Source organism: Delphinus delphis, chromosome 16 (genome assembly GCF_949987515.2).
Source record: "Delphinus delphis chromosome 16, mDelDel1.2, whole genome shotgun sequence".
In the NCBI taxonomy this organism is placed as follows: Eukaryota; Metazoa; Chordata; class Mammalia; order Artiodactyla; family Delphinidae; genus Delphinus; species Delphinus delphis.
The window spans coordinates 9,749,243-9,768,143 of record NC_082698.1 but is presented as its reverse complement, the minus strand read 5'-3'; the positions used below and the strand labels follow the sequence as shown (position 1 = coordinate 9,768,143).

The window sequence follows — 18,901 nt, the reverse complement described above, 5'->3', positions numbered from 1 at the left end:
TGCTTCTGTGGCACACCATGCTAAAACACAACCAAAATATATTAACGTGCCCTGTTCAACCTAATGAATGCAGATACTTCAGCAATTTACTAAACCAAAGTACGAATCAAGAAATGTGTGTCTCAATGACAGAATTCTTAGGAACTAAAATGCTTCAAAGAAAGCAAAAAAGTTTACCCTAACATTTACAACTTAAAACTGAGAACACTGTAATGACAAAAATGTGAACTTTAAGCATAGGTAGCTGAGAAAAGATTTACAGTAAATGTTTTTAATAAATGTGACAGAAATAAAAAAGGAATTTATTTCTGCATTTTTACTACAGAACAAATAGATAAAAATTAAGATGTTCATCGTTGTTTACTTTGACATTTCCTTATATTTTATTTATATTTTCCTTTATATTTTCAATCCTAATCATCCAACAAAAAGACTTCTATGAGGCGCTATCTAAACGCTCAAAAGGAAAAGCAGTCGAATCCCAAACTTCTCACTTCTACCTATCAGCCAGTATTTATTGGGCACTACAACAAACACCTTAGAAACAAGAGTGACTAACCTAATGTGAGCCCTTACTTACTGTCGGTTCAATTTGAGCATCCTGCTTTTCCAATCTTTCTGATAGAAGAGAAAAACATCCCACGGTGACAACCCAAACTGATATTTTTATTTAGAACTCAATGACTACCAACATCAAACAAGACTGACATCCCCATGGAAACTAATCCATGCCAGGATTTACCATTCAAACATTTTCCGAAGCATTCATGCACATCTAGTGGGTAATGAAAATCGTCAAGGCAGATGACCTTAACTGTGAACACAGCTGAAAGATCCTCAGAGTAAGGATGAATACCACTACTCGCTAAAGGAAGGCTGACCTGGCAAAAAGGTTATCTTGAATGGACTTAAATGCCTAAACTAATCCAAGTCCCATGCAGAAAAATCTTCAACATGGAAATTTATGGCATTTTTCTATTTAATGTTTGGTTTTCTATTCTAGTGTGCTTTCTTTTATTCTCTGAATTTTGAGTTTTTATCACGTGAGATCAGTTTCCAGGAAAAGACTTCCAGCTGATATAATTTCACTACAAAATATAAGGTTTCAGCTTACACTGGCTCAACGATCATGGGATATCCAGAAACTAATTGAGAATAAGTTCATTTATGAACTCAACCAGCGTTTGCTGAATGCCACCGTAAGTCCAGGGAACACTATTCTGGCGATCACGTGAAAGCTGTCCAAGCATTACTGCAATGAACTGAGGGAAGGAATAACGTCCTCAGTTCAACCGCTTCTTCGTCGGCAGGCTCACCCCAGCCAGAACTGCCCAAGAGGCCTCAGACTCAGCTGAAAGGGAGAGCAATCAAATGACAGTCCCAATGACTTGGGGGACGTGGCTCCGGAATTCTAACTGGTGCCTCAGCCAACACCACCTTGCCTATTCGACTTCTGATTCTACAGCACAGGGCTCAGCCTGAAAACTGCATGACTGTTTCTCAAGCCACGTAACTAGAAAAGCCGTGATCTTCACTCATGTTCCCACTTTTGCCCAGTGGATCAAGCCACTGCCCAGTTTTCCATTTCTGATTAGTCAGTAACAAACAGCGGACGGACAACCACTCTCTGAGAAGATCCGGCCCCTCTTGAGTTACCTCTGTCTGCCCTGGCCCCAGCTCTTTCAGCACTGCGGGTCCTCCCAAGCATTATACCAGACAGCAGGTAACAGCTTCCCACAGCTCACCAGCTCAGCCCTCTTCCTAGCCTTCCACAGCTCTCCAATTCAGGCCAGCTCAGTGTGCTCTTTATTTGGTAAAACTGAACTCCCTTCTCAAGGTTAGCAACTCAACGTTCCACCTACCTCACCCCTCCCACTGCTACCTCTGCAAGCTCCCTTCATTTCTACAGGACCCAGTTGAGGTAAGAGCCATTCCCTCTTCCAAATTCTGGTTACTGGAGATATCTTGATATCTGCCAGAGCCATTCCAAAGAATGATATTTTTCATATTTTTCATATGCTGACAGACTGAAGAGATGTTAGGTTCTCACAGTCCTTTATTTTCCTTGACAACAAAATGAATGAATGTTACCACTGGCTATAAAGCCAGATCCCCACCCGTGCTACCTGCAGTTTGCAATCAGTGCACATACATACACATACACACAACCAAATATACACATATGATCCCAGTCTACCACAGAGTTCCAAGTAAGAGCAAAGGTAGTTCCCGACTCCCCCCCACCAAAAAAAAAAACTTGGAGAGTTGGTTTTGCAAGCTACCGATAAATATTAATGGCTAACTTTATTTAATATTGGGTATTAACTAGTTAATATTTAAATTAAAACATCTATTTCAACACACAGCACTATCTTGGCAAATGCTAAAACTGTGTAAACACCTAGACCACAACTAGGGAAGATGCCAAGCTGAGTCAGACCTTTTCCACAACATTTTGAGAAATTAAAGGATGAAGAAATGATAAAAGCTTTTTTTTTTAACAGCTTTATTGAGGTGTACTTAACATATGATAAAATTCACCCATTTTAAGCACAGCATTCTGTGATTTTTAGCAAATTCACAGAATTGTGAAACCACATAACCCAATTTGAAAACATTTCTACCACCCCCCCCAAAATTCTCAAAAGTCCACTTGCAGTCGGTCCTCCGCTCGTACCTCTTATCCCAGGCAAGCACTCCTCTGCTTTCTGACTCTATAAAGTCCCCCTTTCGGGATAATTCATACAGCTGGAAAGACACAACATGCACTCTGTTGTGCCTGGCTTCTTTCACCTCCAATAATGTTTTTAAGGTTCATCCATGTGTTGCACGTATTGTAGTTCGTTCCTTCTTATTGCTGAATGGTATTACATTGTATGAAAAAACCACACTTTGCTAATCCATTTACCAGCTGACAGACACCTGAATTGTTTCCAGCTTTGGGCCGTTAGGAATAATGCTGCCATGAGCATTCACATACAAGCCTTTGTCTGAACCTTTTCCTTTCACTTAGGTGTATATTCCTAAGGGTGAAATTGCTGGGTCATACAGTAACCCTAAGTCTAATATTTTGAGAAACTGCCAGACTGGGGGTATACCATTTTACTTCCCATCAGCAATGTATGAGGGTTCCATTTCTCCACTTCTCGCCAACACTTGGTATTATCTTTTGATTACAGCCATTCTAGCGAGTTTATGTTGGTATCTCATTGTGGTATTAACTTGCATTTCCCTAATGGATGGTGAGCATCTTTTCATGTGCTTATTAGCCATTTGTATGTCTTCACGGTGAAATATATAATCAGGTCTTTTATCTATTTTTAAATTAGGTTGTTTGTCCTATTATTGCTAAACTGTAACAGTTTTTTGTTACTGATTCTAATTTAATTCCACTTTGATCAGAGATTATTTCAATCCTTTTGAATTTATTAAGATTTGTATAATGGTACAGCATATGATCTGTCGTGGAGAATATTCCCTATGGACTTGAAAAAATACGTATTTTGTCGTTGGGTACAGCATTCAATAGATGTCAACTAAGTGGAACTGTATGATAGTTTTGTCCAAATCTTCTAAATTGCTTGTAATTTTCTGCCTAGTTGTTCTATCGATTACTGAGAAAGCTGTTCTAAAGTCTCCAACTATAGCTGTGGATTTGATTGTTTCTCTTTTCAGTTCCGTTAGTTTTTGCTTCATGTATCTTGAGGTTCTGTTATTAAGTGTACCACATTTGGGATTACTGTCCTCACTTGATGAACTGACTATTTTATCATTACGAAATGTCCATCTTTCCTTCTGGTAAGAGCTTTTGCCCTGAAGTCTATTTTGTTAGGTATGAATACGGCCACTCCATTTTTATTATGATTAGTATTTACATGGTATAGTTTACTCTGGTCTTTCGCTTTTAACCTACTCATGCTTTCATATTTAAGATGGATTTTGCTTTTTCTCTTTTACCTAGTCTGACAATTTCTGACTTTCAATTGGAGTGTTTAGACCTGTACTGTCCAATAGGATAGCCACTGGCCACATGTGGCTACATAACTAAAATTTAAAAAATTTTAAATTCAGTTCCTAAAGAGCTCAGTGACTATGTATGACCATTGACTACATACATGTTTTCCACTGCACAGATATAAAACGTTTCCATAGAGCAGATTTTTGGTTTAGATCATTAATATTTAATATAATAATTAATACGGTTGTGTTTAAGTGGACCATTTTGCTATTTGTTTTCTATTTGTCTCCCTTGTCCTTTGTTCACCTGTCCTTTTTCCCACCTTTTGTGAGACTGAAAACATGTTATCATTGCTACTATCATCGCTATTGGATTATTAACTCTCTGTTCTTTTTTTGTTAAGGCTGCTCTAGGGCAGTAGTTTTTAACAGGGAGCCATTTTACCCCCTAGGGATATTTGGCAAAGTCTGGAGACATTTTCTTTCAACTCGGGGAAGGGTGCTACTGGCATCTCGTGGGTAGAGGCCAGAGATGTTGCTAAGCATCACACAATGCACAAGATGGTGCCACGAAAAAGATTTATCCAACCCAAAATGTCAACAGTGCCAAGGTTGACACATCTCAAATTTATCACTGTCTTCCTTCAAGTAATATCATCATCACTTCATGTAATATAAGACATTTTAAGCATGTTGTTGCCATTCACTAGTAGCTGTGATACTGAACTCAACTAAACTACCTCTCTAGCTTCAATTTTCTTCATAAGGAAACTGGAAATAACTACCATATAGACATTCTACAAAAATTAAAATAATGTAAGCAAAGAGTTTAGGATAGTGCCCAATACACTACAGCTGCTAACTTCTCGAAAAATTATTATGCTAACTGCTAACAAAGAAGATTTTAATTGATCTGAAATGAAGGAATAGGACATCCTTAAAGAGAATCCTAAGTGACCCACATTCCCACATGGTTTAACTTTTCTTACAAATGCCTCTTCTGTAGTTCTCTACCTCCAAAATGATGCTGAGACTGCATGCTACTGGATTGGCTGGCAAAGTATGGCTTAGAAGAGAATTTGAAGAATCTTTTAGCCTCTGATACATAATCCCTTTTATTTACCTACATTTAATTGAAGACATCTGTAGGTGGTGCCACACGAAATGTAATTCAGGCTTAGAAATGTCAATAAAAATGTCTGTGAGGGAGAGATCCCATGTAAACCTAGCAGGGGAATGCACACCAGCAGCTACAGAGCCACGCGAAATCAGGAATAGAATGGAAATGTGCTGCCGGACTTGACGAGGTGACAAAAGCTCTTTTCCCATAAAGCTTAATGAGCTCTGTTAGTCTTCAGCTTACAGAAATGTAAAAGGGTCAGCCCCACAGAGGGAAGAACTGACTCTCCACACATGGCTCCATTCAAATGACAGCAGATCAAATTACTGATGTAATTACTATAACCTGACAATTCTGTTAGATTCATGTGGCAGTTGACTGTTTAGGACTTATAACAAAGGGACATGGTTCATTCATAGTAGTTTAGTTTTTGTAGGCAGAATGAAATTTAAAGTCTCCTCCATTTTCAGCTGCAAACCTCATGTATTTTACTGTCTCCACCTGAACTATTTTTCTTTTATTCAAAATTAGGTAAGCTATCAATATTTGGGTATTACCCATATTTGCAATTTTCCTTCTCCACCTGAAGCATAAGCTTAGTGGCAAAATTAAACATTTAGAGAGTCTCAGCATGCTCCTGCCCTGGCTTTGTTTGGCTCTCAAGTTCTGCAAGGCAGCACAGCAACAGAACCCTGAGCTCAGTGCTGCTGGAAATTCAGGGGCAGCAGCCACTAACTGTGCCGTCAGGTGGCCCCTGTGAAATTCCAAGCTAGAAAAGTATCAACAGAATGTCCTCAAAGTATTTCCTAAACACTTCAAGAAAAGAAAAGCACACTGGTCATCTTTAATTTTGATTCTTTTGCCTCCTCCATGTCCATAAGCCCAGTAAGAAAAAAGATCAATTTAGCCAAGGTAAAAATATAACTCCAGATCATTAAATGGAAAAAGCAGATTAGACAGAAAATAACAGAAACTATCACTAAACTTTGATGATGATACTTTCCCTTCTACTTTTCGCCAAAGATTTAAGCTTCTACACAACGATTCCCAATATTTAACATGAATAATAAGATATAATTTTTAAAATATTTGTTTGGTACAACTCTAGGTATATGGTTGGTACCATTCCAAGCCCTATTTATACCTGAGAGGATCCAAAAATGAAAAAGACAAAGATCCTGATTTTAAGTAGCTACAATCTAGCTGGGAAGAGAGACTTAACCATATTGAGACATAAATATTAGACTTTGTGTGCTCTTAGCCAGTCCTGCCAGATTATGGGGAAAAGCTTGCTACTCTCAGCCTTAGCTGTGCCTAGTTTACTTATTTATTTATTCATTCATTCAACAAATGTTTACTCAGTGCCTCCTATATAGTACTTAACAATACATGGAAACACAAGGAAACAAGAAAAACACGGTCCTTTCTCATTGAGCTTACATTTGAGAAAAGTCTGTTAGTGAGGGCTATTTAAACGCATCCTTGCCATTGTTTAGTAACATCCAAACTGCTGCTTTGCCCCAGTGAAGTAGATATCAAGCTCCAGCTTCCTTATTTACTCCCTGTGCAGGTAAACTAATCCAGCCTTACTGCCTTCTGCTCAAAACCCCATTCCTGGTTATTCCTCTGAGCTCTTGCTTAAATGAGAGTCCAACCTTAATTAAGCATTATCAACATTAACTCTTCATCTAAGCTCCTGCCAATCCCTTTTTTTCCCCAAGACTAGACCCTGTTTCCACATCAATTAGAGATTTCCCTGATGTACATCTCAGTCAAACACTGACTATAAGAGCCATCATCAAAAACCTACCAAGGAGGGCTTCCCTGGTGGCGCAGTGGTTGAGAGTCCGCCTGCCAATGCGGGGGACACGGGTTCGTGCCCCGGTCCGGGAGGATCCCGCATGCCGCGGAGCAGCTGGGCCCGTGAGCCACAGCCGCTGGGCCTGTGCGTCGGAGCCTGTGCTCCACAACGGGAGAGGCCACAACAGTGAGAGGCCCGTGTACCGCCAAAAAAAAAAAAAAAAAAAAAAAAAAAAATCCTACCAAGGTACCTCATTCTCCCCATGTGACTCCTTCGTGGAAGAACAAGAGGTAAAATAATTTAGCATTTTGTAGTTAACGCTAACATTTGGTGTATCTCCTTCCTAACTAATTTCTGTATACTTAAATTGTTGTTGTTTTACTTAAATTGTTTTTAAACTGAGATCTGCATGTATAATTTTGCATCCTGCTTCTGTCTCTTAGTACAAGCAGAAGTATTTTATACTGCTATTTTTCATCAATATATACGCATGAACATACATGCATGATCACTATTTTAATGGCTACTGGGTGTTCTATCACATGGCCGGCTGCACCATGATTTATATGACCTTTTCCTACAGTTGAACATTTAAATTATTTATAAATTTTTGCCATTATAAATAATGCTGTAACAAACATATTTAAGCAAGTTTTGTCCCAATCTTTATTTCTCTGGCAGTGATTCCTAGATAAGAATTACTCAACCACAAGGTATGCATTTCTATAAGATCTTTAATGTATATGACCAAACTGATTTCTATAAAGGATGAAGTTTAAAAACATCCCATCTCATCACATCATCCCAAGCATTCACTTAAAAATAAAAAAGATATCTTGATAGTTAAAAAACTATATATAACTGCTATTTTAAATTGCATTCCTTTGATTACTTATAAGATTAAACTTTAAAAAACATATTACCATTTGTATGTCAGCTGATCAACTATCTGATAAAATCCAACCAAATATTATGCAAAAGAAAACACTACATTTAAAAACGGTTTCTAAGAGATTATATTAAGTATAATAATCTTTTTATTACACTTTCCCAAATTGCCTCTTAACTCCGTATGTCTTCATGAACCAAATCATGGATTTTTTTTACAAAATCAGATCTAATTTTTCCATCCTTTCCTTTGTGATACTTCCCATTCTATACTTAGAAAGTGCTTTATCGATTAAAGAGTTGACTATATAGTTTACACTGTCTTTAAGTTTCTTATAGTACAGTTTTAATTTTTATTGTTTTTACACCAAACTATTTAAAATTCTGTGTGACAGGCATTGTACTCAGTGTTTACCACACATTATCTCATTTCGTTTTAATAACCCTGTAAGTTAAGTATTATTACTAACTCCACTTTTTAGATTAATTGAAAGATGAAATTACTTACTCATGGGTCACCCAAGGATCTCTCATTTCAAAACCCAGGATCTTTCCAGGCTTTGTTTCCCCTTTGGACCTGGACATTTAGAAAATGTAACCAAGCCTGGATGGTACTACCCACTGTGGTCTGCTCAATTTCCCCTGGAAATCATTCAAACTGGCCACCACGAGGTCTCAAGGAGGCCACCAGGAGGCTGGGCCATACCACATAACAATAGTAGCTTCAATAAGCACAGAATGCAACATTATGGAAGCAGAAAAGGGAACAACTGCCTCTATGTGGAGCGGTCAGAGAGGGCATCACAGAGGACACAGCATCTACGCTCACCCTGAAGCGGGATATGATTTGAAGAGGTTGGGAGTGGGGAAGAGAAGTGAGTTTACTTCACAGAGTGAAGTAAACAAATAGAGGCAAAAGGAAGGACAAATGAAAGGCAGGGACAGAGTCTTATCATAGCCTGAGAGAAGAATACAAAATATTAGTAACATGTGAAGAGCGCTTTAAAAACCGCTCCCCTGCCCACTGCTCCATTCAAGAGGTAGAAATTATTTGCATTTTACATATGAGAAAGCTGAGGCTCAGGGAAGCTGCGACTGCCCAGTGCCACATGGCTAGTAAGTGAGGACCTGACCTTAACCCCAGGTTTGGTACCAAGTCCAATGTCCCTCCACACACCCAGCTGCTTCCCCTTTCCAACTCCTTTCCCAAAGCCTCGTCCATCTTCTCCAAGTAATCAACTCCTTATCAACCACAGCTCACACTGATAACTGGTTCTCTGATTATCTAGGAGTTTTCTTTATCTCACAATTTATCGCTGGACTTTCAGTTCTAAATTGCAGAACCATTATGAGAATCAGATGAGAAAGCGAATCTGGCACCTAGAATCATGGCTGTGTCACGATGAAGCTCAGTACAAGGGAAGGCCTCTGCTCTTCCCTAATCAATTCATGGATTTTAGAAGGTTCTCTCAAACTAACTGAAACCTGCTTGATGACAGCCTCTGCCCAGACTTCTCCAGGTCTCCTTTAACACCAGGGCAGTTTACAGAGGATAAGGCCAATGTGAGAGCGGCAAGGGAGTAAGGAGATACAACAAGGCTCTTTAAAATGGACTGACTTCATTCTACCTATTAAAATGGCGGCAATGACCTGCTGTGAAGGTCACTGCCCGCACAGAGCTCTGTAACTTACCGGGATAGCTCTGTAACTTATAGGAATTCTTATAAAGGAAAGTCTTCATTCATCTCATTGCTGGTATTGAAGAATACATCATGACGAAATGATCAGTCTTAAATTATCAAATGCCTCACAAAAGATACCAGTGGCAATTCTCATTTCAAGGTCATTGAGTAATCTTACCTCCAAAGGTGAGCTGCAAAGGAATCTTGTGAACTGCAGAGTCACATTTGAATAAAATCAGTTTCATCCAATAAATGAGCAGCAAAAGAGAACACACAAAAAAAGGAAAAATTATTACAAAATTTTTCAAAAAGAGCACATAAAGCAAACCTGAATGTCTATATATAGTTAACGTTTCATACATTGTATCATTCATTCACAGACTACAGAAAAGTTCAATCTAGGCCATAGTAAGTACCCAACTATGTGAACGAGTTTAAATAAACATTTTTCAAAATCTGTATAAAAACAAAGCACAACAAATTCGTCCTAAAATATTTTGCTTTTTCAAGTTTTATCTCACAACCCCTATATAATAAAACATTCTCCAAGGGAGGAATCAGCAATCTTCCTAATCATAAATGCCACAGGCAAAGTTAGGTAAATGCCAAGAGAAGAAAAAGATATAACTCAAAGGGGACACCAAGAAAAGAGAGAAATTAAAAAGTCAAGACCAAGAGAGGAGGTTGGGTGAGTGAGAGTGAAGGAAAGGGGAAGTTATTTCTCTGGTACCCAGGCTGTGATGTTTACACTGTTCTGCCCCTTCCTCTTTTTTTCAGCCCCATATGCATATTTTTTCTCTCTGCTCTTTCTCTGACACAAATAGAGCCTTATAAATTTCATCTGAAAATAAGTGTTACATGCTGACTGTCTCTCAGCATTTAAATAAAGAAACTAATTTTGGAGCTGGGGAGGAGCCATGAAAAATGACAAAGCAAATCGCAGATTAGCTCTGAAATGAGGACTGTCACATTGCTTCATACATATTCATGATGGTAATTCATAATGTTTTCTTAGATGTTATTTACAAAATCAACACTTCAAATCCTTTGAGATGTATTGTAATAATAAAAAAATGCCAAGTAATGTAAACTCTGGATCTTACTGAATACAAATTAACTATAATAAAATGCAATGGCAGGTCTGTTTCCAAGCACTCTTGAACTTCCTCTCCACAACAAAGCTCGCTAGTACTCACTGGGAATACAAATAATTTGATTCGCTTTTAGAGGTACACATTGAAATATTTCTCAATGAAATTACATGATGTCTGGGATTTCCTTCAAAATCACTGGGGGGTTGGGAGGAAAGTAATGGTGGGGAATGCACAGATAAAACAAGAAGAGTCATTATATTAAACTAGTGAGGACAGGAGATGAATATATGAGGACTCATTATACAATTCTCCCTACTTTGTGAATGTTTAAAGTTTTCATAATAAAGTTTAAAAAATATATCAGACACTTCCTCCCCCCAAAACTAAAGCAAATATTTTCCTAAAAGACTACTAGTGCGTACCAAAGCCACATAATTAACTAGTAAGTATCATCTAGGCCTTAGATGACAGGGTATACTAAAATAAAGGCACTGTAAGATTTTTTTCTTAATTTAAATGATATTAATATGCAATTCAATTATATTAACTGTTAGAGGAGAAATTTCTGAAAGTGCAAGATACACTAAATTTTAAAATTTCATAATGCTGATATGAAGCACATAATTCTATTGAAATTTAAAGTGCAACCTTTGTGGTCTTGGATTCTTTTTACATTAGCCTAACATAAACAATCTCTGCCCTTCCTCCCAAGAATAAAAAGTAATACTTGAAAGACTACCCAGTTTTAATAGTGGAGAAAAATGAGGCATGGTGCATTTTTATTTTAAAATGAGAAATTTGCCAATGTAGGGTTTCCGTGCTTTTCTCCAGTATGTGCATGTTAACTATATTATACATACTCCATTAGAATTCAGAAGTACTTCTGGTTCAGTCGTACTTAATGCATCAATTATGATGGAAGTGTGAAATAAGATTCATATTTTATGGCAAGATAAGAAAATTTTAAACATAAAAAATTCTTCTGTCCTTTGGCCTCCTCTCTCCCCTCTAATGTACACTGCGTATCTGCGTTATGCATCCACCAAACCTCCTCAACAATAAAGCGCAACATTCTCCCAGCACCAATAAGACAACTCCTTAAAAGATCACATTCCATCTTGATCTTGTAAGGGGTCACACAACCCATCTCTTTGTACTTGCAGATCTGGATTGTGTAAGTCAATAATACATCATTTAATGTACAGGCCCCCGTGTCAAAAAACTTCTGTAATTGTGCTTTGACTTCTAACGGGCAGAACAGTTCTTGGAGCTTTCTGAGAGGCTGTTCCCAGGTTATAATCCTCAGTTTAGCTTGAATAAAATTTTCCATTTCTTTCTTAGTTTGACTGGACTGATTAATATTTCATCTGACAGAAGTCACTTTAAATAATGACAGAGTAGCATATACTCTCCAAGAAAACTATTGTCTCTCCTTGAAGCTCCAATAATTTACATACATCTTTGTCATGTACATATGTAACATTCCTGTCACAGTTTTTTTCAAAACAGACCTAAAAATTCTCTTCCTGTTTGAAGCTGCCAAAACATGAACTATATAAATACAGTTCTCAGTCAGCAAAGCAGTAAAACAGAACAACAAATCACAAGGCACACATTCACTATCCTATTCGCAGGACACGAAAAAGGCTGAAAAAGGCTTTGTCTACTTCAGTGGACCAGAAAAACCCATTGCTGCTTTCCCTTCCGTTAATTACTTAGTAAATTTTTTCATAGTGAAATGACGCATATTATATTCAGTCGAAAAGAAGGTAATACTTTGAAAAACAATAATCATAAAACAGCAAATATAACTGCAAAATACATTTTGTATATACACTGAAATTGATAACAGAAATAGACACCTTTTAACAAATACCACCGTGATGTTAGATCAGTACCAAAAATGGCTCAATTCTGCTATGAATCTAAAACTTCTCTAAAAAAAAGTAAAGCCTGCTATAATGTAGGGGAGCAGAATTTGCCACCCCAAGATGTGTCTCTTTCGAATATTATCTTAAACTGGTTATTTTCTAAGAAACGGGAGAATTCAGGAAAACTCTGAAAACCAAGTAGGAGTTGCCCCTTTGCAAGAAAACATTTACATTAGTAATGGAAATATTTTGTAAGGGTGTCTCCCTTGCTGTATCTGGAGGAGGAGGAAAATGTAACCAACCTGCCAAATACATAGAAATAAGAACAGCAAATCAGGTGACAGAGGAAAATGTTTCAAACGAAGGAACAAGATAAAACCCCAGAAGAAGAATTAAGTGAAGTAGAGATAAGCAATCTATCTGATAAAGAGTTCAAGGTGATGATCATAAAGATGCTCAAAGAACTCGGGAGAAGAATGGATGAACAGAGTGAGGAGTCGGATGTTTTTAACAAAGAGAAAATATAAAAAAGAACCAAACAGAGGTGAAGTGTACAATAACTGAAATAAATAATACACTATGGGACTTCCCTGGTGGTCCAGTGGATAAGACTCCAGGCTGCCAATGCAAGGGGCCCGGGGTTCAATCCCTGGTCAGGGAACTAGATCCCGCGTGCCCCAACTAAGAGTCCGCATGCCACAACTAAAAGAGCTCACTTGCCACAACTAAAGATCCCGCATGCTGCAAGGAAGATCCCACGCGTCGCAACTAAGACCCAGCGCAGCCAAATAAATAAATATTTTAAAAAATAATAACAGTAATACACTATAAGGAATCAAGAGTAGATTAGATGATACAGAGGAAGAGATGGGCAAGTTGGACGATAAACAGTGGAAATCACCAAAGCTAAACAGGAAAAAGAAGAAAAAAAAAGAAATGAGGACAGTTTAAGAGACCTCTGTCACAGCATCACTTGTCCTAACATTCTCATTTGTAGGGGTCCCAGAAGGAGGGGAGACAGAGAGAGAGAGAGAGGCGCAGAGGACATATGTCAGTACATAATAGCTGAAAACTTCCCTAACCTGGAAAAGGAATCAGATATCCAAGTCCAGGAAGCACAGACAGCCCAAACAGGATCAACCCAAAGAAGACCATACAAAGACACACCATACTTAAAATGGCAAAAATTAAAGATAAAGCTACAACAAAGGAGGCAAGAAGGCAAGAATATACAATGGGGAAAAGATAGTCTCCTCAATAAACTGTGTTGGGAAAACTGGACAGCTGCATGTAAAAAAATCCAACTGGACTACTCTCTCACATCATGCACAAAAATAAATTTTAAATGGATTAAAGACTTAAATTTATTTTTTAAGATATTTTATGAAATATAGTTGATTTACAATGCTGTGTTAATTTCTGCTGTATAGCAGTGATTCAGTTATACATATATATATATATTCTTTTCATATTCTTTTCCATTATGGTTTATCATAGGATACTGAATACAGTTCCCTGTGCCATACAGTAGGACCCTGCTGTTTATCCATCCTCTATATACTAGTTTGCAACTGCTAATCCCACACTGCCAGTCCTTCCCCCTCCCACCGCGCCCCCTGCCCTGGCAACCACAAGTCTCTTCTCTACGTAAAGACTTAAATTTAAATGTAGGATCTGAAACCACAAAACTTCTAGAAGAAAACACAGGCAGTACACTCTTTGACATCCGTCTTAGTAATATATTTTTGGTATGTCTCCTCAGGCAAGGGAAATAAAAGCAAAAATAAACAAATAGGACTACATCAAACTAAAAAGCTTTTTGCACAGAGAAGGAAACTATCAACAAAGCGAAAAGGCCACCTACTGAATGGGAGAAGATATTTGCAAACAATACATCTGATACAGGGTTGCCACCCAAAATATACAATTCAACATCAAAAAAAGAAATACCCTGATTAAGAAATGGGCAGAGGACCTGAAATGACATTTTTCCAAAGAAGACATATAGATGGACAACAGGCACATGAAAAGATGCTCAACATCACTAATCATCAGGGAAATGCAAATCAAAACCACCATGAGATATCACCTCACACCTGAAATGACTATTATAAAAAATACAACAAACAACAAGTGCTGGCAAGGATGTGGCAAAAAGGGAACCCACGTGCACTGTTGGTGGGAATGTAAACTGGTGCAGTGACGATGGAAAATAGTATGGAGATTCCTCAAACAATTAAAAATAGAAGTACCATCCAATCTAGCAATTCCACTCCTGGGTATTTATCATAAGAAAACACTAATTCAAAAAGATATATGCACCCATATGTTCACTGCAGCATTATTTACAATAGCCAAGATATGGAAGCAACCTAAGTGCCCATTAACAGATGAACAGATAGGGCAATGTGGTACACACACATACACATACATACACACACACAATGGAATTTTTTTTTTTTTTTTTTTTGGCCGCACCATGCAGCATGTGGAATCTTAGCTCCCTGACCAAGGATTGAACCTGCGCCCACTACGGTAGAAACACGAAATCTTAACCACTGTACTGCCAGGGAAGTCCCCACACAATGGAATATTACTTAGCCATAAAAAATGAAATCTTTCAATCCCTTTCCATCTTTCAAACTAAGATCCCACAAGCTGTGCAGCCTTAATTAAAATAAAATGAAATCTTGCCATTTGCAACAAATGGATGGACCTAGAGGGTATTATGATAAGTGAAAGAAGTCAGAGGAAGACAAATACAGTATGATTTCACTTATATGTGGAACCTAAAAAACAAATGAACAAACATAAACAGAAAAAGTTATAGATACAGAGAACAAACAGTTGGTTGCCAGAGGGGAGGAACATGGAGGGAGGAGAGGTGAGGGAGGTACAAACTTCCAGTTGCAAAATAAATGAGTCACAGGCAAGAAATGTACAATGTGTGGAATACAGTCAGTAACAGTGTAACACCTTTGTACAGTGACAGGCCATAACTAGAATTATCATGGTGGTCATTTTAAAATGCATAAAAATATCAAATCACATGTTGTGTTAACAGGAACTAACACAGTATTGTACATCAATCATACTTCAAAAACAAACAAGCAAACTCATAGGAAAAGAGATCAGATTTGTGGTTACCAGAGGCAGAGGTGGGGGGAAGGGAAACTGGATGAAGGCAGTTAAAAAGTACAAACTTTTGGGCTCCCCTGGTGGCACAGTGGTTGAGAGTCCACCTGCCCATGCAGGGGACACGGGTTCGTGCCCCGGTCCGGGAGGATCCCACATGCCGCGGAGCAGCTGGGCCCATGAGCCATGGCCACTGAGCCTGCGCGTCCGGAGCCTGTGCTCCGCAACGGGAGAGGCCACGACAGTGAGAGGCCCGCATACAGCAAAAAAAAAAAACAAAAAACGTACAAACTTCCAGTTATAAGATAAGTAAGGACTCGAGTTGTAATGCACAACATGATAAACATAATTAACACTGCTATACGCTACATATGACAGTTTTCAATAGAGTAAATCCTAAGAGTTCTCACTGCAAGGAAAAAATTTTTTTCTATTTGTTTAATTTTGTATCTTTATGAGATGATGGATGGTCATTAAGCTTATTAAGATCATCATTTCATGATGCTGTCAGTCAAATCATTATGCTGTACACCTTAAACTTATACAGTGCTGTATGTCAATTATTTTTCAATAAAACTGGAAGAAAATAAAAAGAGGGGCTTCCCTGGTGGTGCAGTGGTTAAGAATCCGCCTGCCAGTGCAGGGGACACGGGTTCGAGCCCTGGGCCGGGAAGATCCCACATGCCGCGAAGCAACTAGGTTGTGTGCCACAACTACTGAGCCTGCGTTCTAGAGCCCGCAAGCCACAACTGCTGAAGCCCGTGTACCTAGCACCCGTGCTCCGCAACAAGAGAAGCCACCGCAACGAGAAGCCCGCATGCAGCACAACAAAGAGTAGCCTCCGCTCGCCGCAACTAGAGAAAGCCCGCGTGCAGCAGCAAAGACCCAGCGCAGCCATAAATAAATAAATAAATAAATTTATTTTTAAAAATTAATAAAAAATAAAAAGAGAAAAGGGATACACACAGATCAATGCTATTGCTATACAGTCACTTACTGAGCTTGCTTCTCTTGCAGCATTCTTACTCACCCCTCCTAGTACCATTATTCTATTCAGCATCAGTAGCCGGTCTCATAATACCTTCTCATTCCTTTCAGAGAAGTACCTAACGCTTACCAAAATTTTCTAAACAGTTTTCCAAGAACACAAAATTGTAGTTAAACCTCCTGTCAGTTATAATCAGTAAATTCTTTTCCCAAGACTTGTTATTAACCATGCCAGTTACTGGGGGCAGGGTGGGGTGGGGGAATAAACAGGAGAGAAGAATACACACTACCAATTTTGTCAAAATATCCCAGTAAAACTATAATCAACCACTTATCTTTGTAATGTAAAATATTCCACACATAAGTAATTTAAGCTAATATCTTCCTGAAATGCCTTTTCTATTTAATAAGGAACCATGTTAAATTCCTATATAAAGAAGAAGGAACACGCAGCAGCATTTTTTCAAGATAAGCCACAATTTTTTCCCCTAAACCAAAGAACGTCAGTGAGGTACACCCCTGTGTTAGAGCGGAATTCTAAGTCTCATAACTGCTCATATGGATTATCCAGAATTTCCCTGCACTAACAAATACTTCTGCTGGTCCTGTTCCCTTAGCCTTTCACCCTAGTACACGGACTTTCTTACAAACTGTTAGACGACAAGTCTGACTACATTAGTCTATAATCTAATAATTAATCAAATAATTAACTAATTTAACATTAGTCTATAATCTAAATTTATTTAAAATTTTACAATGATCAACCTAAATCATACCTCAATGTAAAATATTAAGGAGTATAGTTGCTTTACAATATTGTGTTAGTTTATACTGTACAGCAAAGTGAATGTATACACATATCCCCTCTTTTATGGATTTCCTTCTCATATAGGTCAGCACAGAGCACTGTCTAGAGTTCCCTGTGCTATACAGTAGGTTCTCACTAGTTATCTACTTTATACACAGTATCAGTAGTATATATATGTCAATCCCAATCTCCCAATTTTCTATCTAGATTTTGGAAGCTTTAATTATGAGTCTAAATTACATTAAGTTAAACTCCCTCCCCACCCCATTTAAAAAGTCATCAACAGAATGAAAATTAAATCTGTACTTAATAGCAAGTCAAAACTAAGGTTTGAGAACTAAGACCCTGTTTATCCTAATTTTGGTAAAAAGAGCTGATTCAGGCAATTCTGTAAATTCATTTTTACATCTATTCCCTATTCCATTTGTTAGCAATGCAGCTGAAAGAAATGACCGCTTGTACTACCTTTTTTGGTTAGACCCAGAACCTTGGACAGGACATTAAGCTTCAATAAATCTTAAAAGATGACAATGAAAACCTAATTTACATTCTAACATATTTAAAGCTATGTCTTCTGAGCCATTCAATCTCCTTTTTTGCTGATGAAAAGAACAGTGATCTAAGAATTAGTCTGGAATCTCACCAGCTCTAGCTACTTGAGTACTTACATTATTTAGGTCTTAGTTTTCTATCTACAAAATGATTTCAGCCTAATCACTTTCACCAGTGGTATCCTGTGGCATGTCAAGTTCCCAAAACACTCTCTAAAAAATGATTCCATGGCCCAATAAGTTTGGGAAATGCTGCGTACTATTGCTGTCTCACTTCCCCTTCATCTTAGAGAAGTACAAGGTATACTGACAAATTACAGGCCCTGAGAATTCCCACAGTCAAACAAAAAACCCTAGAAGATGAATAAGTTCTGGGGATCTAAAGCACAGCATTGTGATTACAGAGAACAATACTGTACTATATACTTGAAAGTTGTTAAGAGAGTAAGTCTTGAATGTTCTCACCACAAAAGAGAAATGGTAATTATGTGACATGATGGAAGTGTTGGCTAACTCTATGGTGGTAACAATATTGCAACATACCTATATCAAATGAATATGTTGTACACCTTAAAGGTACACGACATTACATAACTATATCCCAATATAGTTAGAAAAACAAAAAAAAACCCTTCAATTTCATTTAATCTAGTGCTTTCCAAAGTTTCATAACCAAAGAGATCTGTCGGTTGGTTGGTTTGGTTTTAATTTCATGTAACATTTATTAACATTCCACAGAACCAATATTCCACAAAACTCATTCTAAGAAACACTGGCCCCTGCCAACTCTGAATCATTTTCCCCAATCTATACTTAATAGAAATGCTCACTGAAAATACTCAGTATGGCTGTTTACAGTGTCAGAAAAATCTAATATAAACTATCAATGAATCAATGGCTCTTCTCCCCCCTTTAAAAGTCATGGTCCCTACCCAATAATATCCCTCAAGGGGATCCTTGCAATATTTAGCACTTTGGATTGGTGAAGGGACTAATGCTCAAGCCCA

General features: G+C 38.0%; 1 protein-coding gene across 8 annotated transcripts in view; it reads right to left on the bottom strand.

Annotated features, from left to right (window-relative positions):
• The window catches only part of ATE1 (arginyltransferase 1), a 160,072-nt gene that overhangs the window by 101,239 nt on the left and 39,932 nt on the right, over positions 1 to 18,901 (bottom strand). For 6 of the 8 annotated variants that reach the window (XM_060033924.1, XM_069541502.1, XM_060033928.1 and 3 more), the window contains one exon: positions 9,627 to 9,659. The exons of the other annotated variants lie outside the window; for them this stretch is intronic. In XM_060033924.1, coding sequence (XP_059889907.1) covers positions 9,627 to 9,659 — 33 coding nt within the window. The remainder of the gene's footprint in view (positions 1 to 9,626; positions 9,660 to 18,901) is intronic. 8 annotated transcript variants of the gene reach the window in all.